Here is a 23,854-nt window from a genome sequence, read left to right as displayed (position 1 = left end):
TTCCAGAGCCACTGGGTGATGTTCCAGTGTCACTGGGTGATGTTCCAGTGCCCTGTGTGATGTTCCAGTGCCTGTTCCAGAGCCACTGGGTGATGTTCCAGAGCCACTGGGTGATGCTCCAGTGCCCTGTGTGATGTTCCAGTGCCTGTTCCAGTGTCACTGTGTGATGTTCCAGTGTCACTGGGTGATGTTCCAGTGCCTGTTCCAGTGTCACTGGGTGATGTTCCAGTGCCTGTTCCAGAGCCACTGGGTGATGTTCCAGTGCCCTGTGTGATGTTCCAGTGCCTCTGTGTGATGTTCCAGTGCCCTGTGTGATGTTCCAGTGCCTCTGTGTGATGTTCCAGTGCCCTGTGTGATGTTCCAGTGTCACTGGGTGATGTTCCAGTGCCCTGTGTGATGTTCCAGTGTCACTGGGTGATGTTCCAGTGCCCTGTGTGATGTTCCATTGCCTGTTCCAGTGTCACTGGGTGATGTTCCAGTGCCCTGTGTGATGTTCCAGTGCCTGTTCCAGTGTCACTGGGTGATGTTCCAGTGCCCTGTGTGATGTTCCAGTGCCTGTTCCAGTGCCTCTGTGTGATGTTCCAGTGCCCTGTGTGATGTTCCAGTGTCACTGGGTGATGTTCCAGAGCCACTGGGTGATGTTCCAGTGCCTGTTCCAGTGCCTCTGTATGATGTCCCTGGCACAGCAGCTCCTGCTCCTCCTCAGCATCCCAGGAATGCAGCCCTGCAGATCCACAGGGACGGGGAGCTGGAATTCTCAGCAGCTCCAGGTGCTGGAGGCCTGACCTGGTTTTCAAGCACAGCAGAGCAGGCTCAGAGCTGGCCCTGAATTATGTCTGTGTGGCAGTGCTGTCGCTGGGAGAAGACTCAGTAGCTGATGGCCAGTCCTGGCCCCTTAATGTCAGTGCCATGAGCTGTGTCAGCCCCAGAGGACACGAGGTTGAGAGCATCGGTGTCTCGCTTGAGGGAAACGTGTGTGGAATTCTGTAGAAAGATCTGTGAGAATCAGTAATTTGTCTCTCCTCCTGGTGTGCTCTGAGTGTGAAAGTGTCTGCTGCTCACAGGAAAAATAAATGTATAATTGCTCCATCAGCTGATGAAATCAAAGTGAAATTGCTGGCAGCCTTCTTCCTGCCCTCCCTGTGTTTTTCTAGCATTAACATTCCAGCTTTGTCACCTTTGATCAGGGGAAGATAAATCCTTCCTTTTGTAAGGAGCAGAAACACTTTCCCTGGGCACATAGAATAATGGCCTCTTCTGTAGATTATTCATATTCCTCTCTTTGTACTTGTCATTTCTCTCTATCCTCAGTTGTTGTATACCCCATAACTCTTGGCCATTTTATCTAAGACCTTTCAGATGAGGAAGTGGATGGCTTAGGAGGCAGGAGGAGCTTTGCTGAGGCATTAAATGGGCTGGCACCTTGAATGTGCAGGTGCTGTACCCCCACCCTGGTGGTGCTGAGCAGCCTCATGAGCTCCATGGGCTGGTGCAGAGCATCCCTCACAGCCAGAGGGAGAGAGGAACCAGGTGTTTGTCACCTGTGTGTGCAGGTGCTTGGCACAGGAATGGAGCTGTGTGTGCAGGTGCTTGGCACAGGAATGGAGCTGTGTGTGCAGGTGCTTGGCACAGGAATGGAGCTGTGTGTGCAGGTGCTTGGCACAGAAATGGAGCTGTGTGTGCAGGTGCTTGGCACAGGAATGGAGCTGTGTGTGCAGGTGCTTGGCACAGGAATGGAGCTGTGTGTGCAGGTGCTTGGCACAGGAATGGAGCTGTGTGTGCAGGTGCTTGGCACAGGAATGGAGCTGTGTGTGCAGGTGCTTGGCACAGGAATGGAGCTGTGTGTGCAGGTGCTTGGCACAGGAATGGAGCTGTGTGTGCAGGTGCTTGGCACAGCAGCACAGAAATGGAGCTGTGTGTGCAGGTGCTTGGCACAGCAGCACAGAAATGGAGCTGTACCTGCAGGTGCTTGGCACAGCAGCACAGAAATGGACTTGTCTAGGGCCCAGAGCAGAGTGTGCAGCAGCCCTGAGCACCTTGAGGGAGTGGCAGGAGGATGTATATACATATATTTTATATATATGGAGTGGAAGGCTCCTCCCCTCCTCACTGCTTTAAGGATGCTTGCCCCTTCTCTCCAGCAGCTGATCCCAGCAAAATGCTTTCCCCAAGGGAAGAGGGAAGCACAGCCCCTGCAGCCCCGTGCCTGATGGCAGAGCTGCATTCATGGCAGCTGCTGAGGGGCAGTGAGGATGGGATTAAACCACAAAGGGACTGCATGGGAAGATTACTTCAGAAAGTCGCTTGGGGTCTGAGTAATAATCCTAATAACCACTGCAAACAGTAAGTATTTTCCTCAGCACTGCTGTTGCTCTGCCAGCTGGGGGAATGTCACAAATATGCAGCTTAGAGATTTTTCTGGTAATAATAGAAACTGGATGTAGTAGGGAAATATAATCTCAAAGCATTTACTTATCTAAAAAGTAGTCCCTGGTCCTATAAAATAGATCCATGAGCTTGTGTTTAGCATGTGCAGCTGAATCTGTGCTCTGGATTCACCCTGGTGGGATTTCTATTTACACAGCACCCATCTCTGTCTCCTCTGCCTCTCTCAGCAGGCATGTGTTGGTGTCAGGAGGATTATTCCAGCTGCCTTTGTTCCAGCAGAGCAGGCAGCAGGTCTCCAGTGCCTCCCCAGGTGATGAATTCATAAATGAGTGTTCACCCAGATACTGATCCCCCAGCAAAGGCTGCCCAGGGATTTTACCTGCATGTGATTGTGCTTCAGCTTCTCTCGTTCCTTGCAGAGTGCCTGAGATGGATCTGTCACTCACCCATTAGTCTGTTTGAGTTTCAAACCAGAGCAGAGCTTTGCTGCTCATTCGCCCCTAAAGGAAAGGGAGAGCTGCAAACCCAGGCTGTGCCCACCTCTGCTGGGGTCAGGCATCCCCAGTGCTGGGATGAGGGGAGCAGAGGCTTTAAACACTCTGCAAACCCCTCAGGCCCTGCAGGACTTTGGTGTTCTCTGCAATTCCCCTGCATTTCTTGTGAACCCAGACTTTGTGCTGATTCCATGAGTAAAAGGTGAAGGGCAGAGAAAAGACAGCTAAACACACTGGCCTTGTCCCCTGTCCCTAATTACATGTGCTAATTTAATCAGCAAACCTGCTGGTTAACATTGTAAGTTCTGGGCAGGAGCCCTTCCTGTGCCACCTGGGACAGTGTTTGTTAGGAGGGGATCTCCATCCTTCAACCCAGGAGTGGGGTTTTCTATCCTGAGAGGCCGGGTCAGGTGTTGCAAAAAGGAAAAAGAAGGCATTCTTGGTGGAAATTATTAGTTATTCTGCCAGGCAGTGATGCAGTTAGGGTTCAGAGCTGATCTATGCTAATGAAAGGAATGAGAGAGAGGAGTCTGCATACAAACTGAGCTCAGTGCCCAGCACAGCTCAGTGCCCAGCCTGGGCTCTCTGGGTGCTCTGTGCAGCATGAATGGAGCTCAGTGCCCAGCCTGGGCTCTCTGGGTGTTCTGTGCAGCAGGAATGGAGCTCAGTGCCCAGCCTGGGCTCTCTGGGTGCTCTCTGCAGGCAGGAATGGAGCTCAGTGCCCAGCCTGGGCTCTCAGAATGGAGCTCAGTGCCCCAGCACAGCTCAGTGCCCAGCCTGGGCTCTCTGGGTGTTCTGTGCAGCAGGAATGGAGCTCAGTGCCCAGCCTGGGCTCTCTGGGTGCTCTGTGCAGGCAGGAATGGAGCTCAGTGCCCATCCTGGGCTCTCTGGGTGCTCTGTGCAGGCAGGAATGGAGCTCAGTGCCCAGCCTGGGCTCTCTGGGTGCTCTGTGCAGGCAGGAATGGAGCTCAGTGCCCATCCTGGGCTCTCTGGGTGCTCTCTGCAGGCAGGAATGGAGCTCAGTGCCCAGCCTGGGCTCTCAGAATGGAGCTCAGTGCCCCAGCACAGCTCAGTGACAGCTGCTGGGAGCTCAGAAGCTTGCAGAGTTTGTCTTTGCTGCAGGCAGGATGTTAGCAGGTTGTAAATTCACATTGGCTTGGATGACAAATCCACATTCTCTGTGTTGTGTACTTCCATCCTGCTTTTATTTATAGATATTTTTAGGATTTCCCCATGCCCTCACACCCCTTTCCTAACCCCTTAACTAGTGCTATTAAAATTCAGGGCTGGAGAAAGCAGCTTTGCCATGGATCTGTCAGGTTCAGTGACTGTCTGTGCCTTGAGTAGGGTTATCCAAACTTCGCAGAAATCACCTCTCTCTGCTTTCCTTTCAAAACTCAGTAATGGGATAGCTGACTCCTCAAGAGAGTTGGTGATGTTAACAAAGAGTTAACCACAGATATCAGCCCAAAACCCAAAAAACTCTGTCCCTGGAACATCCCAAAATACACTGGATTTCTTTTTTGGAGAAAAAATAAATCTAAAATACAGCTGGCAGCATCCACCTCGTGCCTTGCAGCTGAGCTCTCCAAAGCTTCCTAAGGGATGTGAAGCACCTTTTGCTATTGAAATAGAGGACAGCTGATTTTCCAAGGGTCTCAGGGAATTTCAGTTATGTAAGAACACTGCAGAAGATCAGCCCTTGAGCTATTTCAGATCCCAGGACTCCTCTCTAGCAATGGGAGAATTTGTATCATTTTGATGGACATGAAAGTCACCAGAATATGCAGTTTTGGGCTGAATTGAGTCCAATTTGCCAGACTGAGGAGGTTTCAGAAATACTGAAATGTGCCTCAGCTGCTCCCTATATTCAAGAAGCTTAAGCATTCTGCTTTGGAGATTCTTAAAGGGTTTTATTACTGCACTTTCAAAGTGAAATATTTCTATTTGTTTTGTTTTGACATGTTCTCTTTTCCAAAGTCATTTCAAATAGACCAACCTTGTGGCCTATTGGAAGTGAAAGGAAAATTGTAAGGATTGAAGAGCCAGAGCTGTGTGCCTACTTTAGCTGTTTTGACATTTTAAAGGCTGTTTTCTGTTTTTCTACAAAAGTGGTTTCCTGGAGGCCTTTTTTGGGTACACTATGAGAGAGAAATGCCTGAAGCAGAGAGGATGCTCTGAGCAGCAAGGTCTTGGCTTTTACTGGTGATTCCTGCATGGATGGCCCTTTGCAGTGGCTCCTGTGCTGGGGACCAAATCTGAAATGCTGCTTTTAGCAGTAATTTATTACCTCATCCATTTAGTACCTAAATCCTGCAGTTGAGAGAGGGCTCTCTTTTCCTGCTGATGTGGACTTGTGGCTTGTAAATGGAAATTTCAGTAGGAAAGAGGTGGCCACAGGGAGCTTGCTGGAGGGGGATGATCAGGGACCCTGTGTGGAGCCCAGCCTGAAGCTGAGCTGATACCTGATCCCCAAATTCCCTGAGCTGAGCCAAGCTCCTCAATCACACTCACCCTGCCCGTGTGCTCTGCCAATTAAAGGATCGTGTTTGAAAGGCTGACCCAGCTAATCAGGACATCTTCTGTCCCACCTCTGGCTTCCCAGCTCTTCATGAGGGATGCGGTGCAGGCAGATGTTTGTGCTGTTCCTTCAGAGCTGCAGTGAGATCCAGCAACTCATTGTGTACAGAAAGATGAAAGGGAAAATATTTACTTCATAAAACAAATCTTGCTTAATTGCTGTGGTCAGTCTCTTGCCTGGCTTTTATGGGTTCCTGCAGCTGGCTTTAATCTCCTGATTTACTCTGGGAGCAAAGGAGGAGGGGAGTGAATCATGGCAGGAAGAAGCTGAAATTTTTCTGGCAGAACTCATGAAGTTTTGAGTGTTAATTGTAACGTGCAGCCCGGCAAGGAGCCAGCAGGAGAGCTGAAGGAATTCAGCTCCCTCCTGGGCTGCAGGAGGCACTGAAGGAATTCCTTACAACCTGACCTTTACTGGCACAAAACTCAGGGGCTGCTGAGGAGAACTAGCAAAGAGCAGGAGAAGCAGCGAGGCTCGGAGGAGGCTGACCAAAAGGGGTCAGCATTTGTTCAGCTCAAGCTCCAGGCTGAGGAATGCCAGGATTCGCTCTGGAGCAGGAGCATCCTCGGGGACAGCCCGGACAGGAGCCCTCGGAGCTGCTGCTGCTGCCCTGAGTTTGGGTTTGGGATCCTTGGGGACAGCCCGGACAGGAGCCCTCGGAGCTGCTGCTGCTGCCCTGAGTTTGGGTTTGGGATCCTTGCTTGGACTGCAGTGTGAGCTGCAGAGACCCAGAGCAGTGCCCTGCCCCGCAGCCAGGCTGCTCCACGCCAGGGATGGCAATAAGCACAGACAGCAAACAGCCTGGCAGGAAACACAGGGCTTAGAGGCTGGACAGCTCTCCAGACACTGTGCAGCTCACTGCTTATAGGAATTGAGTGTTGATTTAGCTGTTCTCTAGAGCAGCCCTGCCGTGTAAGGAGTGCAGAATGAGCCCAGGTGAGAGGTGCCTGGTACCTGCTGCTGAGGGCATGGACCTGTTCCCCCTCCAGCCCCACTGCTGCATTCCCGGGCACTGGCACTGCTGCCCTCTCAGGCACTGCTGCATTTCCATGCACTGGCACTGCTGCATTTCCAGGCACTGGCACTGCTGCCCTTCCATGCACTGGCACTGCTGCCCTTCCATGCACTGGCACTGCTGCATTTCCAGGCACTGGCACTGCTGCCCTTCCAGGCACTGGCACTGCTGCCCTTCCAGGCACTGGCACTGCTGCCCTTCCAGGCACTTGCACTGCTGTTTCCCTGGTCCTGCACAGAGCCGCAGCTCAGCCCTGCTCTGGATGCTGCCAGCTCAGGGCAGCCAGGGATGTGCCCGGCTCCCCGTGCTGCCCAGAGCCTTCCCCTTGTCCCAGCCCAGCCCAGCCTGGCAGAGCAGCTGCCCTGCTGCTCTGAGCATCCTTCCTCTGCAGTGAAAGGGATGATGCTCTCCGGTGTCAGCACACTCAGCAGAATCCTGCGTGGGAAGGCCTGGTGGGAGCTCTCAGCACTCTGTGCCCTCTCTCCAGCACTGCTGCAGGTAGCACAGCCCTTCCATGGCACAGCACTTCTGCAAGATTAACTTTTAAATTTAAATAAGAAGCAATAATTTGAGCTGCTTAAATCATAAGTCACATCTCCAGCTCTGGCTCTTGCTGATTCAATTGCCTTTTGGTTGCTGTCTTTAATAGCTGTACAGTATTATATCTAAATACTGCTGACATTTCTTGTAATTTGAGGATAGCAAAATGCAAGAATTAGATTTTCATCTGCAATTGATCAGAATGCATTAATTAGAAGCATCATTTCTGGGTTTGACACGTTAGGAAGGTGAGGCGCTAAACGGAAATCTTTGTGTATAACTGAAAGCTTCAGGTTGAAAGTGAAATATTTGCTTGGAAATTGCACATTTGCTGTGTGATTGTGTGAGTAAATAAATGCTTTTGCTTGGTCTCGACACAAATTAAGTAATGATTCCTAGGTAAGCTGCTGGAGGCTCTCTGTAATATCTTTGAGATGCTGCTTGCTCTGCTTGCCAGCAGAATCTTCTAATTCTCCATTGGAGAGATTTAAAGAGAGACAGTTATTTTGAGACAAAGCTGAGGCAGAGATTCCCTGTGCTATGAGTTCATAACCTCAGGAGTTCAAGCTAGAAAATCCCCCCTTGTTCTGGGTGCCATGTGTTCAGAGGGAGGGAATCCCTTCCCCAGGGAGGGCTGGGGCTGAGCTCTGCTCTGCTGGGCTGGGCTCCAGCTCCCATTCAGCCTTGGCTTTTGTCACGAGATCAAAAGCTGGGCTTAACTTCCAGCTCCCAGACCATCACCCTCAAATGAATGAGCTGCTGCCCTTAGGTTCTGTGCATTTTTCGTTCTGTGCATTTTTCATTTTGTGCATTTTTAGTTCCGTGCATTTTTAGTTCCGTGCATTTTTAATTCTGTGCATTTTTAATTCTGTACATATTTAGCTTTGTGCATTTTCAGTTTTAGATTTGGTGACACTCCCAGGGGGTTGTTTAGAATAACATTGGAGGGGAAGATTTTGGCTGCACTTTGGGTGGAATTCCAAGCTGACAATTCATGGCTGGTGGATGCTTGCAGGCCATGGAGCTGTGCAGAAAAGAACTTCCCAGCTGCAGCGGGGAACCCCATCAGCTGTTTGTCCTCCCCATTTATTGTCACCCTCAAGTAAACACAGTGCATTTATAAATACTGTAAGGTTATCTGGGTAAATACAGCAGACTGTCAAGTCATTTGGCCTCCAGGTCCTCGGTCTTGGGGTTTATTGAGGTAGTATAACTTACAGATTTTTAATGTACAAAGTTGGCACTATTGATTTAAAAAAATGAATATTTAATCACAAGCATCCAACAAGGTCAACAAATCTTTGGTAAGTAATTAAATAGACTTTTCCTTGCTAGCACTCAAACACCAAGTAAATAAAAATTGGAGTGAAAACATTTGTAGCATATGTACAGATTGCATTTGGAAATGTGTGGGGCTCAGTTCTGTCTGACTTAATTCTGATTCATCCATTGACCTTGTTATGTAAAACCCAATGCCCTTTTTAGAGGGAGAGTTGCAAATTGTGCTTCTGCATATTTATTTCGGAAGTTCAATCTTCCGGGTGCTCATACCCTCATTCCAGTCCTAAGTGCAATCACAACATTGATTTTTCTCACTAAACATAACCTACTTTAGCCTGGGATGGAATTTTTTTTTAATGGGCTTTATATAATGGCGTATGTGCAAACCACTCAACTTAATGCCCCATCGTGTAGTTAATTAACAAAGTGGCATTGCAGCCCTGCTCTGGTCCTCTGGCAGTGTATGTGACCACTAACCTTGGCCACCCAGCCACATGTCCATCCTAATTAAGAGGAGCCCAGGTATTGACTGTGTCACGTTCCCTGGTGGAGAGAGCAGTTTGCAGCTGCTGACAGAGTTGGAATTCTGTTGGAAATCCAAGCACGGGAGCCTCATTTTGAGTGGCGTTCTGTCATTTCAGAGCCTGTCTCAAAGAACAAAGTATAAACAATGAGGTTTCACTTCTCTCCAGTTGCTAAATTGCAGCCTCCTAAAATGCATCCAAAGATCTCCTAAAATACAGATTGCCGTAGAAATACTGATGGATTTACACAGCTTCAGGATTGGCAGGGGTGTTTTATAAATACTGAAACATTTATTTATTGTTCATTTATCTGAACTGTAATACACTGCAAAACCTAATGGGACTCAAAGCTTTAATGAACCTTCAGGAATGAATTTGATTCTTCCTTTGCCTTTCTGTCTTTGCTTCTGAGTAATTCAGCTGAAGGCACGAGAGATTCATCAGGCTACTTTTGCAGGAGCAAGACAGCATTCTCTAAAGCTCCATGGCGTTTCATGTTACAAATGAGAGAATTAATCTTTTATGCTTTTATACTGGGAAGAAAAAACCACCAACTTTTCTTTTTCAATACCTTAAATTAATTGTGTTTTGTTGAAAAGCTGCAAGAAGACAGGTACTCTCAGTCATTCCTAGCGACAGCTTTTGAGTGTTTTATTGGCTGAAGATGCAGAAAGACCAGTTTTTTAAAGAAAAGGTGCCAAGTCCTCATAAATGTCAAGAAGATACCAGCATCTTGCTGGATGATGATTTCTGCCCAGTAGCTAACATTTTGTGTTGCATAAATATTTTAGAAAATTGTAATTTTAAGCTCAGCCTCTGTGCTGTGGTGACCTGTGATGTTAGCTGGAGTCAGGCTGCCCTTTCCCTTCTTCCTCTGAGGGTGAGGCCACGCTGCTCCCAGGGCCGGGGACTCCTCAGTGGCCTCCTCCTCCCCACATCCTCATCATCCTTCTGTCCCTCGCTGACTTCAGAAAAGAAGGGCTGCATAACTCTTCATCTGCCCCATTCCTGGTGCTTTGTGGTAGGGCTGAGCATCAGCAGTTCAGCATTCTGCACCCAAACAACACCTTTGCTGAGAATCCTTTGTACAAGTGCTCTTTAATTAGCAAGTGTTCTGTAATTAACCTTCCATGCAGTTCTTGCTGATGTTATTAGCATCACTAGATAAATACAGTTAACTTTTCCACAGGGCATGACAACTGGGAGTGGCAGAAAGCTGCATCCTCTAAGAACATCTCTGGATTACAAAGTCTTGTCTCAACCAACAGCTGCATTCTCTCCAGACTGGAGATTTCAAACAGAAATTTCCTTGGGAATGTGCAGGAAAGAGGAAATTGTCAGGCAGAGGAGCAACAGCCTGTCCAGTGATACCTAGAAGGATTTCATCTGGAATAAAATGTGTTATTAAAAAGCCTGCAGTGGAATATTCCTCTGTGCAGTGGTGAGGCACAATTTTGTCTTGATGCAGACAAACATGCCAGACTCCTCTGTGCTGGGACAAGCTTCTCTTTGGGAGAACAATATTGCCTGAATAGAGAAAAGAACCTTGAGTGCAGGTTTTTCCTGCAGTTCAGTTTGACCCCTAACTCCAGCAGAACATAGAAAGACCCTGTCCAAACAATGTGATGTTGCCACATTCATGATATCACTCTCCTGTTTACTGCTGGATGAGAAGCACACCTGACACTTACCTTTAAACTGCTCTGCTGAGATGCCCGTGCCTGAGCTGCATTCAGAGAGCCCTGCATGAGTTTGTAACCCTTTCCCATTGCCGTTTCCCACAGGGCAAAGGTGAAGAAGGGTGTCAACATCCTGGGCGCGAGGACGAGCGACCCGCGGCAGTGGGCCGTGAAGCAGGAGGTGGGCAATGGTGGCAAGCACTCCACCACCACAGTCCTGTGCCAGAGGATAGCCCCCAGCTCAAGGAACAGGTACGGAACCTCCTCTTCTTGGCACGTTAAACGCATTTATGTCCATGGTACCATTCAGGGCTTGAAGGGCTTAAGGCTCCTATCAGCACTGCTCACAGCTGCTAAAGCTGCAGCCTGGAAATGTGGAGGCACTCAGGGTAGCTGTGGTACCATCTGCTGACCTGCAATGGGCAATAAAACTCATCACTTCGAAGGGAAAAATTAACGGAATAGACCTATGCTGGGGCTGGGGGTGGTGTCCTTTTGGCAGCAATATGAATATTCTGAATTCAAAGGGTTTTACTGAACCTTTACTTTTTCTGCCTTGGCAGTTTTGACCTTGTGTCTCTGAATGCAGCATAGCCTCTGGGGCTGGCTCATGGAGCAAGCAGTGAGTACTTCCAGTGAGCCACTGGGCAGGGTAATTCAACTGTGTTACCCAGTGGGTAACACAGAGTAATCCTCTGTGCCAAACAGTGGGTTCTTCCAAAGGAGGTTCCTTGGCCTGCTGGGTGTTGCCTGAGGCAGAGCCTGTGGGGATGAGCTGGGCTGCCACTGCCTGCCTGCCTGTGTGCAGTGTCTGCAGGGGCTTGCTCTGCCTGTGTGCAGTGACTGCAGGGGCTTGCTCTGGCTGTGCAGTGACTGCAGGGGCTTGCTCTGCCTGTGTGCAGTGTCTGCAGGGGCTTGCTCTGCCTGTGTGCAGTGTCTGCAGGGGCTTGCTCTGGCTGTGTGCTGTGACTGCAGGGGCTTGCTCTGGCTGTGTGCAGTGTCTGCAGGGGCTTGCTCTGCCTGTGCAGTGTCTGCAGGGGCTTGCTCTGGCTGTGTGCTGTGCTTGCAGGGGCTTGCTCTGCCTGTGTGCAGTGTCTGCAGGGGCTTGCTCTGGCTGTGCAGTGACTGCAGGGGCTTGCTCTGCCTGTGTGCAGTGTCTGCAGGGGCTTGCTCTGCCTGTGTGCAGTGTCTGCAGGGGGTTGCTCTGGCTGTGCAGTGTCTGCAGGGGCTTGCTCTGCCTGTGTGCAGTGACTGCAGGGGCTTGCTCTGCCTGTGCAGTGTCTGCAGGGGCTTGCTCTGCCTGTGTGCAGTGACTGCAGGGGCTTGCTCTGCCTGTGTGCAGTGACTGCAGGGGCTTGCTCTGGCTGTGCAGTGACTGCAGGGGCTTGCTCTGCCTGTGTGCAGTGACTGCAGGGGCTTGCTCTGGCTGTGCAGTGACTGCAGGGGCTTGCTCTGGCTGTGTGCAGTGTCTGCAGGGGCTTGCTCTGGCTGTGCAGTGTCTGCAGGGGCTTGCTCTGCCTGTGTGCAGTGTCTGCAGGGGCTTGCTCTGCCTGTGTGCAGTGTCTGCAGGGGCTTGCTCTGCCTGTGTGCAGTGTCTGCAGGGGCTTGCTCTGCCTGTGCAGTGTCTGCAGGGGCTTGCTCTGCCTGTGCAGTGTCTGCAGGGGCTTGCTCTGGCTGTCCCACAGCAGGAGCAGGGCTTGCTCCATCAGCAGGGCTGGCTTCCATGGCACACAGTAAAGTTGTGTATTTTCAGCGGAAATCCTATTGCTCTCCTGAGGAATCACAGTGAATTCTCACAACGCTGCTGTGCATTAGCCCATGCAGGGAATTTCCCACTGTACACATCCAAACAATGCTTGGATGACAGCCCCAGCTCTGTGATAATTGTTATCACAAAGTTATCACAAACCTGGGCTCACAGAGGAGCACCATGGAATCCTTGCTGGGTGCTGGGCTGGTTTTGCTTTGTACCAAACCTTCAGGCACAGAGAACCTGAGCAGATTTTAACTTCTGTATTCTGTGCCCAAATACTGGACATGTGTAAAGCAGAAATTCCTCCTACCACGAGCAGCTCCTGATGAGCTGATGGTCTGAGTCAGGGTATTTCCTCTTGGTGACTGATCTCTCCCTGTCCTTATCTCAACCCTGAGCTTTCATTCTATTTTTTCCTCCCTGTCCATCTGTGGAGGGGAGAGGTGGAGCTGCTTTAGTGGGCACCTGGCATCCTACCAGGGTCAACCTACCTCAGGACTGGCAAAGGGAAAGGAAAGATTCAAAAAGGCTGCCAGGAGTAAAAACTACACCAGTTTGAAAGGGAGGACGTAGCTGTAGAACAGCATGTAGCTCTGAGCAGATTTGCAACTGCAGAACAATAATAGTCAGGTTATCAAACCCCAAATTAAATCTCCTCAATCCAATTTGCATGAAGTCTAATTAACCCATAAAAATATTTTTGGCACTAATTATGCAAATAAAACTCAATGTTTTAATTAATGCCTCTCTCACTTGTGCATGTAAATAGTTGCTGCCTTCTGAAAGCATGATGAGCCCTGGCTGGAGTGAAATGTTTGTGTGCAGGGAGGAGCTGGGTAGGGAAACCTGAGGGAAGCACACGGTGAAATGGGCATTGCTGAGTCTCTGGGTGTCACTTGGAGCCCTCTGCACAGAGCACAGATACTCCATTAGGCTAATTTAATTTGCTGGAGGACTGTGAGTCCCTAATGGGAATTTTCTGTGCTGCCCCCAGCTCCTCCAGGCTGGGTCACAGAGGGGATGTGCAGTTCTGTGCTGAGGTCAGGCTGGGTGTGAGAGCAGCTCCGGAGCTCCAGCACTGCCTCATCCTCCCTGCAGCCAACTCAGCCAGCTCACAAATACATTGGTTAATTGGTGTAGTAGAAGGAGTTTTCCTCTGTGTTTGCTTAGAAATCTCCCTGCTGCACCAGGGAGAACCACTGCACTCTCTCCCCTTCACACCCTAGAGACAAGTGCCCAGACTCAGTAAAAATACTGATTTTTGCTTTTCCTTTTTGCTCATTTCTCTGTCATTAGTTGTGGATATAATTACACTGTAAGCACCTTGAAAGAAGCAGTTTGAATCTGAATGCAGCAGCAGCTAATACACCTTTCACATTATATAAATAATAGAACACAAGAGATATTTTAGATACATCACATCAGTAATTGTTTACCATTACCTTTGAGAATTTAAGTGGGTCATGCTTCTTTACTTTTTTAAGAAATACTTTGTGGTGCTCAAGCCAGGAGCCAGAGTTTACTTTAAAATTATTCAGAAAGGCTTTGCAACTATGGCAAGTAACTGCAAACAGCTTGAAATCAGCAATGTTTGTGTGCCTCATAATGCAGTTTCTGCTGAGACTCAAGTAGCTATTGATGAGGATAACAACAGTGCTGATTAGTGAAAACAAGGCTTACACAACTGCTTGGTTGCTTTGTTTTCCTTTGTTGCTTCTGCTTCTGGAGCTTTGCTGGGTGTTCTTGGGGTAGACAAAAAAAGGCTATTTTTGGTCAGTCCTGGCACCAGTTCCATCTCTCAGTATGGCCTGGTTTGGTCCAGCCTGAGGCTGGTGTGGTTTGTGAGGTACCACTCTCAGCTGAGAACAGCCCCTGTGGAAGGGCTCCTGCTTTTTGGGTACCTTATTCTGGATTGCCCCACAGGGCAGGAGAGATGTTCCAAGGCACAGCAAGGGGTATTTGTGGGGTTTGTTTTTTAAAATATCAAATTTCAGTGCCGCAGAACTCTGGCTTGCTGTGGGGATGAGGAGCAGGTGGGAGCAAGGAAGGCTCAGGGAATTTCTTAGGCTGGCTTCTGCGCCAAAGCCAAAGCACCAGAGCATCCTGTGGTGAGTCTGATCCAGGCCTGGCTCCTCTTGCTGCTGCACACCCGGGCTGTCCTGGGACCAGCTGCCCTCAGGTTGGCATTTGTGCCCCTGGATGGGGGAACTGGAGTGACCCAGAGCTGTTGATTTCAGCCAGGCACAGAAACAGAGCGGGGTAGAGCAGAGAGATTTAGAAACACTGCCAGAATGGGAAACTGCTGTGATGGAGCACTTTGTCCTCTGGCCTTGAACCTTTGGAGAGGCCTGTGGCTTACAGCCCTGCAGCCATCTGTCTGATAGAGAGGCAGGCTGGGGAACAGAGCTTCCAGATGTTGTGCTGATGTTTCAGGCCGTGTCACAGCCACTTATCCCCTCTCATGTGCCACGTGTGCACGTTCTGTCGGGCTGGGGCTGTTGTGGCTGCTTTGGAGCCCTGTCTGGGAGTCCCTGCATGCCCATGCAAACAGTAATTTCATTCCCAGGCTGTGTTTGGTATCATTAGCACGTGGGGGAAAGCAACAAAGCCGCTGCAATTCTGTGCAGATCCCTGCTCTGTCTGCTAGCACCATATGCTGCCAAGGGATGTCAGTGAAATCAACTCCCTTGTGATTGAAAAACAAAAGTAAAGTGTGTGTGTAGAGCATGAGTCAGGCCTGGGAAGTGTGAGCCATGTGGGGTGTGTCTGCCTGCAGCACAGCACAGCCAGCCCGTGCCCACGATGGGAACAGACAGCAGCAGTCACACGTTATGAGCAGGGAGGATGCTATTAATTATTTCAGAATCTGGGTCACCCTGCCCTGGCAGTTTTGGGTCAGAGGGGTGTGCAGAGCTCAGCAGAGTGGCAGTGGTGCCTGCTGACCTCAAAACCTTGCAGCCCGAGCAGAGAGCATGGATTCAGTTCTCACAAGGATTCAGAGGTTTTTGCATGTGGGTCAGGATTTTTTCATGCCAGTTGTTTATCCTTTTGACTGATAATTGAGGCGGGAGCAGAGCTGGGATGGCACATGCCACTGCTGTGGGTGCTTGGGAAATTGTGCATGTCTGCAGGAGGTCACATGTGTGTCTGCAGGGACTGAGCTGTACAAACTGCACCGACACTCTGGGAGGAAGGCACCAGCAATGGATGTCTACGCCATTAAACCCTGAAACAGAAACAATTTCCATTCATTTACAAGAAATTCACATATGAGCAGACATTGTATATGGATATATGAACAAAAGGAGAGCTCAGGAGAATCTCCATTCTTCACTGGATGTGGGGGAAACACCATGACAAAGGATGAGGAAGAGGCTGAGGTGCTAAATGCCCTCAGCTGAGCAGAATGAAGCTCCATAATTCAAGGGAAAATTGGGAGAAGAGCCTGGAGGTGTTGGCTGGCAGCTGGCTGAACATGAGCCAGGTGTGTGCTCAGGCAGGGCAAGAGGAGAAGCCTCAGATTGCACCATGGGAGGTTTAGATTGGATATGAGGAAAAGTTCACCGTTGCAAGGGTTGTCGGGCACTGGGACAGGCTGCCCAGGGAAGGAGTCCCTGGAATATCTGTAAAACAAGGGGATGTGGTGCTGAAAAACAAGGGGATGTGGTGCTTGGGGATGTGCTCTGGTGACGAACTTGGCAGTGCTGGGAGGATGGCTGGACTCAACGACCTTAATTAAATTCTTCCATGCTCAATAATTCTGGCCCCTTGTTTGAAGCACCGTGCACATTCCAGTGCAGCCTTTTAGGCTGCTGGCAAGCGACTGGAGCAGCCCTGGGAGCCTGCAGAGTGAGTCATTGCTGTGCTGAGCATCTGTGAGCTTCCAGTGCCACTGGGAATGTGTGTGTGGCTGTCCAGGGCTGCTCCAGCTGAGCCTTCACCTGCTGCTCCAGCCCCCTTCCCTCCCTGCTTATCTTATCTCATGTCCCAGATCACCTCCCTGCTGGCCTTGCACTGGCAGGGCTCTCCTTGGCAGGATGCCTGTCCAGGGCACGCAGGGCACGGATCCTCCAGTGGGCACAGGAGGTGCCAGGACACATCTGACACATCTGTTCCAGCTGTGCCTGCAGCTGTGGCTGCCCCAGGGCACACGAGGCTGGGGTTAGAGGGGCCTTCCCAAAGGAGCCTTTCACATGGCTCCTCTTCTGTGTGCTTTGGATGGCAGCAGGGTTCAGCAAAGGCCTGAGCCAGGAGGAGGATAGAGGATGGAGGATGGATGGAGGATTGAGGATGGAGGATGGAAGATGGAGGATGGATGGAGGATGGAAGATGGAGGATGGATGGAGGATGGAAGGTGGAGGATGAAGGATGGAGGATGGAAGGTGGAGGATGGAGGATGGATGGATGGAGGATGGATGGAGGATGGAAGATGGAGGATTGAGGATGAAGGATGGAGGATGGATGGAAGATGGAGGATGGAAGATGGAGGAATTTTCTTGTTGGATTTCAACAGAACCACTGTTAGACTTAGTCCTGACCATTCAAAAAATACTATAATAATCTTCATACATAACTTAAAATAGTTGTGGCCAAGGAGTAAGGCATGCCCATGAGATTTTTTATCTAAGAGATTAAATTAATTAGTAGAGATGAGATAAGAAAATGCATTAGAGATCTATCCATGATCTCTACAGAACTTTCGGTTGCAATAATTGTTCTTTTTTTTTTTTTTTTTAATCTACTTTAAAGTTCCTGGGTCTGTTGAGAGGCAGCAGGGCTGAAGCTCCAAGAGAAAGGGCATTCTTCACATATTTCTTGCCCACATGAAAGCATCAAATCTGTTTGCACAGCATTTTTGTATAATTTAGAAAAGCTTTTTACATGCTTATCAGACCAAATGCTGGAGGCTCAGTCAATGCCTGCAGTAACCCAGCCTTGCTGAGAGCTGCAGCCAGTGCCTGCCCTGCTCTCCAGGCAGGTTGGATGTGTTGTTTTATTCCATTATAATGTAAATAGAGCAGAGCCCACACAAACAGAATGGATGTGCAATCATGGAATAATGGGACAGCAGCTCTCCATCCATGCAGACTGATGGACAGGTTCAATAATAACTGTAACTCCTGATGTCCAGGGTCAGAGGATTTTCTGACTCTCTGGCAAGGTAATCATTTCTCCAGAGCGACCTGCAAACACTCACTCTGCTTTTCAGCTTTCACTTGGGCTCAGTTACAGAAGGTGTTCTGAGCACTCCTGGAATACACAGGAGGAAAAGCTGGGAGTCCCCCTGGCATCCTCTGCCCCAGCCTGCTGCCTGCTGGCCCCTTGCACCCAGCAATGCCGTGTCAGTGACCTGTGACTGCAGTGAAGTTATCCATGAGATTCCTCTGATCAGCCCATCCCTGGTGTGACCTTCTGCTCATTCCCTCCCTGCACTCTCAATCTGCTCTGGGGCAGGGTCAGCCCTTATTTCTGGGTGAAACCCTTTGGGTGGCTTAGCTGCTATTGTGATGGAGCCTTCCTTGAGATTTGGGGGCGGTGGAAGATAAGAGACAAAAGATGCAGGATTGGGGAGGAGGAATTTGTGCTGTGTATTTTTTTCTCCGTCCCTTTGAAGCAGGAACATCTGCTGAGAGGCACAAACAGCTGAGTTCAGCAATATCCCATCACGCTGCCAAGCAACTCTGCTTTCCCCTGGAACTTTCACAGCGCAGGAAATAAATCAGTCAGGCACTAAAGAATGGAGAAAATTTAGGAAAAAGTGCCAAAAGCCAAACCTTTCAAGAATAAAGTGAATAAGAACTTTGTAAGTGTTCGGCGAAGCGAATTGAAATATGTTTCTTACACATGTAAGCCCTCTGTGCTTGAGGAATTTTGTAATAACAAAACTCCTCTGAGCTCAAGGCACTTTAAACTGGTGAGGAGAGACCTCTGGAAAGCTGGCTACAATATGACAAAAGGCAATTAGATTATTTAGAATATTATTTCTATCTCGTGTCTCTGTCAGATCAGTCACAGTTGACCAGCTAACAGTGCTGAAGCACCACCATTTATCTGAAACCTTTCCATTCCTTACACAAAATATAATATATTGGACAGCTGAGCCATTTGTTTCTGCACTGGCTCACTGAGATTTACTCTTCCAATCAAAGTTACTTTGGTTTGATGTGTTACTGCCTATTCAAAGTACTGATAAAAATCTCTATTTATTTTGTTATGTAATAACAGGGACTGCTCTGTGGAACAGGTGGAAAATTATTGCATAAATGGAAAACTATTGCATAAATGCTGAGTCCTTGTTGTAAATCGTACAGGTTAAGCAGGGATGGTCAGAAAAGCAGGTGGTGCTGGCTGGGGGGATTTTGGGATGCTGCTGCTGGTGCTGTGGGCTCCTGCTCCCCCCTGGCAGCAGAGCTGTCCCTGCAGCGCCCTTCCTGCTGCTTCACATCATTGACATCAATTCCCAGCTTCCAGGGAAGTTTCCAGGGAAGAAACCTTGTCTTCATTGAAGCAAATGGCAAAATTTCCTTTGCAGACTGAATTTGAGCCCAAGTTTAGAACAAATTTTGACTTTTCTCTCGTTTCTCCTCTCTGGTGTCCAGCTCAGAAAACCAGGTGATCTCTTTTCCATCCAGGGCTGTGACAGCAGCTTCCACACTCCCTCCCACGTGTACACCCTCATACATGATGGTAATTATTACAAAAAGGAGTTTGAAGTAGCACCCCATTGATTTTTGGTTTGCATGCTGCAGATTAATGGACTGAGCACGCACTCTTTGTAATCACACTGGTAGAAATTCAATAATGACTCTGCCAGAGTACTCAAGTGACCTCAGACACTGAATTCATCCCTATTTCAACTATTTTTAATGAGCCTGGCATATTTAGCAATGCCATCAGATGGTTTGGAAAGCAAAGTGTTCTGTCCACTGATGGGCCAACACTGAATTTCAATGTTTACATCTGTTCTCTTAGCCAGAATTCACAGTTCTGTGTGGCATGGAATTCATTCACTGGAGTGTACTGAGCAAAGGGAATCTGTGATGTGTGTGATGTGCAGGCTGCACTCCACTAGAACAAGATTTCAGCCAAATCAGAGCTCAGCAAGCACCACTGACAATCCCCAAAGGAGCGGGATCTCTGCTTAGTTTAGCAATTGTTCACTTGGGTTTGGAGGCTTTAATTGCTTGTGATTATCATTTCCTGTGGCACTTTTTGTCACGTCTGAGGAAGTGCAGGAGCGTGGCGAGGCTCTCCACTTGGAGATGCTATTTGTCAATTTTTATCTTGAGAAATGCCCAGAGATTTAATGAGACTGGTAAGGAATATTGAAAAGCTGGATCTGTTCGTTGCTGGGGATGTTTGGCTGGCTGCATGTGTGCAGTTCCACCGTTTGGTTGTGCCTGCTGTGATTTCCTCACCAGCTGTACAACTCCTGTACATTACAGATAAACATTGATTAAATGCAGGGAAAATTCCCAACAGAACTCCTGGAAAAGTTAACCTGGAAATGTCATGGTAAGGGCAGGGGACTTGCTCACTCAGAACTGGCCACAAACTCAGCTTTTGCTGACATTACTCCCAGAAACACCCAAGAAGGGGATTGTTCCCATGTTCTGTTAATTAAAGCTGTGTTAATTACTTTGACAGGCAGCCTCTCCTGTTCTCTCCAGTATTTCTGGGGCTGGTAGAGTTGCTGAGGTGAGATGAAACACAGAGTCTTCAAACATGGTATAATTGCCACGTTCCTCAGTGATGCAAATCAGTAGAGATTTGTTGTGGTTCACTGTGGATCACACATTAATTTATTGTGGGTTTATTAAACAAAAAATCCACAAGATCCCCAGAGCCGTGGAACAGAGTGCATTTAGAGCAAAGCCAGGACATGGAGGGCAAGTGGCATTTACCTGTTGGGCATAAATAGGGTCTGACTTCTTAAAAGTTGGGAAATATGAGCTCCTCAGCACCATCTGCTCCCAGGGGATTCCTGATTTCCCTGGCTTTGCTCTGACCTCAGCAACTGATTTGGAAGAGATGTGTCAGTAATTGGCAGCAGGAGTTCAGACCCAGCTATGAGGACAGAAAGAAGTAACCAGGTTTGTAATTTGGAGCCTGATTCAGTGTTCAGTGAAGAATTTCCATCAGCTTTAACATCTCTGTGTTTGTGGGAACATAAATCTCTAATTTGGGTCACACGCTGACCCTGGAGCACAGCATGGATGTGCACGAGCAAGAGGATCCTTCCTTGGGCATCACCCACACATCAGATGTTGAGATGCTTTAACCACCAAAGCACAGTAAATCATTTCCATTCTTTATCATTTGCCATCTTTTCTGTGTGTTTGCAGTTTTCAGTTCCCCATGTACATGTGAGACACAGAGCAGAGTTTCAGTTTCAGTGACACTCTCAAGACAAACCCCAGCCCATGTGGAGGGAGCAGCTGGCTGGAATGTTTATCAGCCTCTATTGTAGCTGTTCCTGCCTTCTGGAAAATTATTCACAAATACACAAGCATGACTTCATTTTGCCAGGAAGCAAGACCATTAATCCTGCCTACTTTGAAGCCACATCTTTTGTGGACTGTGGTGGGTAACTTATCTGTTCGGATTACTTAGATTGTTGGAGACTTCATCCCTTTGTAATGGTAATGACTGCTGAGTAGCTCAGCCCTGCATGAGAATTTTTCTTACATTTAAGACTATTTTTCTTTTCCATCTTAGATTTTTTCTTATATTTTCTTATATTTGACTGTGCTTAGTTCTAAATTCTTGCATTACTTATTTTATTATGTATTTAGTATTTTTTTATATAATAAATCCTCTCAAAGGGGGATTTGGTTTCTAAGGAGTTAATTGCTGTGTGCTGTTTTACTCATGAGCCAATTGAATCAGATAATTTGCTGTTTCCTGAGTAATGTCAGAGAGTGTACAGAAAGATCTTTTGTTCCACTGAAGATGTTAAAGAGGGTTTGAGGATTCCTTTCTCTGCAAATCCTTTACATGAAAGATTTACAGTATGTACGCTCCAAGATTTGGAAATGCTGCTATTTAAGCATCCACACATGTAATTAGTCACTAATTGTTAGCAGCTCCTACTCTCTTTAGCTTCTTTATTCTACCTATTCCAGATATTGCTGAAATCAGACTCAGGACAGTGTGCAAACCCTTCAGTTTTATAACTGCTGCTGGTTCTTCACCTGAAGCAGGGAGAGATGGAATTTTCCAAGGCATTGGAGTGCCGAAGTTCTTGCTCCTGACATTCAAGAGCTTTTAGGTGATTGTAGCCCCCAGCTCCTTTTTGTGGGACCCCAGCCTGGTCTGTGCTGCCCTGGGGAGAGCTCCCTCTTCCCAAGAGCAGAACTCCCTTGTTCCATGTGTACAGAGCACTGTGGTGGCCCTTGGATGCCCCTTTTTGTTTCCACCTTCTCACTGGGTCAGTGCCGCTGCTTTTCTTACCAAAATCCTGGTGGAGACACCCTGGGGAGAGAGGATGAGCATGGGTGGGTGTGAGGGATGAAGGGCAGGGAGCAGCAGCACTGGTTATGGAGTGTTTGTGGGATCAGGGACGTGGATCAGCTCTGGAGCCCTGGTTATGGAGTGTTTGTGGGATCAGGGACGTGGATCAGCTCTGGAGCCCTGGTTATGGAGTGTTTGTGGGATCAGGGACAAGGAGCAGCTCTGGAGACTGGTTATGGAGTGTTTGTGGGATCAGGGACATGGAGCAGCTCTGGAGACTGGTTATGGAGTGTTTGAGGGATCAGGGACAAGGAGCAGCTCTGGAGACTGGTTATGGAGTGTTTGAGGGATCAGGGACAAGGAGCAGCTCTGGAGACTGGTTATGGAGTGTTTGAGGGATCAGGGACAAGGAGCAGCTCTGGAGCTCTGGTTATGGAGTGGTTATGGGATCAGGGACAAGGAGCAGCTCTGGAGCCCTGGTTATGGAGTGTTTGAGGGATCAGGGACATGGAGCAGCTCTGGAGCACTGGTTATGGAGTGTTTGTGGGATCAGGGACGTGGATCAGCTCTGGAGACTGGTTATGGAGTGTTTGTGGGATCAGGGACATGGAGCAGCTCTGGAGCCCTGGTTATGGAGTGGTTATGGGATGAAGGACATGGAGCAGCTCTGGAGCACTGGTTATGGAGTGTTTGAGGGATCAGGGACATGGAGCAGCTCTGGAGCCCTGGTTATGGAGTGTTTGAGGGATCAGGGACATGGAGCAGCTCTGGAGCCCTGGTTATGGAGTGGTTATGGGATCAGGGACATGGAGCAGCTCTGGAGCCCTGGTTATGGAGTGTTTGAGGGATCAGGGACATGGAGCAGCTCTGGAGCCCTGGTTATGGAGTGGTTATGGGATCAGGGACATGGAGCAGCTCTGGAGCCCTGGTTATGGAGTGGTTATGGGATCAGGGACATGGAGCAGCTCTGGAGCCCTGGTTATGGGGCTCAAGGAGCCCTGGCTGCAGCCTGCCCATGTTCCTCATGGTCCAAACCTGCTCTGAGCACTGAGTGCAGAGCTGGGCCTTCACATCCTGAGGCTGCTCCTCAGCTCAGAGCTCAGAGGCCGTGCAGGGCAGCACTGGGCTGTGCACGGCTCACCAGAGCCTGTGTCCCTTGTTCCAGGATCTGCAGAACAACAAGGAGCAGGGTTAATCAGCTGGGTCACCAGGCTTGCAGGGAGTGCTGCGAGGGAAAGGGCTCTGAGTGGGATGGAAGGGAACAGACCAAACCTGTCCTGAGCCTTTAAAAGTTTTCTGTCTCTCATTGTGATCAAGTGTACGTGATTTGGGCATTTCAATTTCATTCTTCCATGTCTCTGTACTGCTCTTTTTAAAATCTTAATGCTTCTGACTCAATAGCCAAAACATCTCAATTATTGTCAGACTCCAAGGAGCTCAATGATAATAATCCTCTACAGGGAAAAAGATAGTTTAAGTGAAAGGAATAGATTATTAGATGCAGGAAAGATATGTCAACAGTCATTCTTTCTTTGCTAAGTACTTGTAACTTATATTTTAAAAGAAAGTGTTGAAATTACTGCTCTTCAAAGAGAATACAAAAGGATAATGGTTGTTCTTTTCTAAGGAAAGTCACATTTCTTCTGGGGCTAATGCCATAAGGTTCTTTCTTTGTACTGAAAACAGCAGAGTGCTAAACAAAGACTAAAGATTGAAGTTATTAGAGGGAGATACGGGCATTTATAATTTTATAGTTTGCAGTATGCCATTCCTGGTGTTGGCTTCCTTCTGTGCATTGCTGCTCACCAGGCTATAGAAACAATTTCCCTATTGCCATCAGCCAGTGACAGCATTTTGACATTTGTCCAAGGTATGTAGGTACCTCACCCCAGGTACCTGAAAACTCTAGATTTGCAAGTCTGGAACTTGCAGGCTTTCCCAGAGTTTCCTGAAGGTGTATAAAGTTAACCTTCAAAGTCTTTGTGGGACTGGTGTCCCTCTAGTCTCTTCTCTAAGCCAGTTTCCACATCCATCTGTCATTTTGCTCTGAGACTTAGTGATGTGGGTAGAAATCACCTCCCTAACTTCTCCTAAGATATAAACTGGAGATAATGGCCCTGACTCACTGCCTGACACGGCAGGCTAA

The 23,854-nt window shown here is 48.6% G+C and overlaps 1 protein-coding gene across 1 annotated transcript in view; it reads left to right on the top strand.

Moving 5' to 3' along the window:
• Positions 1-23,854, top strand: part of TMEM132C (transmembrane protein 132C) — a 112,346-nt gene that overhangs the window by 34,204 nt on the left and 54,288 nt on the right. The window contains exon 2 of the mRNA XM_059485228.1: positions 10,608-10,754. Within this exon, the coding sequence (XP_059341211.1) occupies positions 10,608-10,754 (147 nt within the window). The remainder of the gene's footprint in view (positions 1-10,607; positions 10,755-23,854) is intronic.

The sequence above is a fragment of the Ammospiza nelsoni genome, chromosome 18 (genome assembly GCF_027579445.1).
Source record: "Ammospiza nelsoni isolate bAmmNel1 chromosome 18, bAmmNel1.pri, whole genome shotgun sequence".
Classification (NCBI taxonomy): Eukaryota; Metazoa; Chordata; class Aves; order Passeriformes; family Passerellidae; genus Ammospiza; species Ammospiza nelsoni.
The sequence above is the reverse complement of the archived record's forward strand: the minus strand, read 5'-3'. Positions and strand labels throughout refer to the sequence as shown.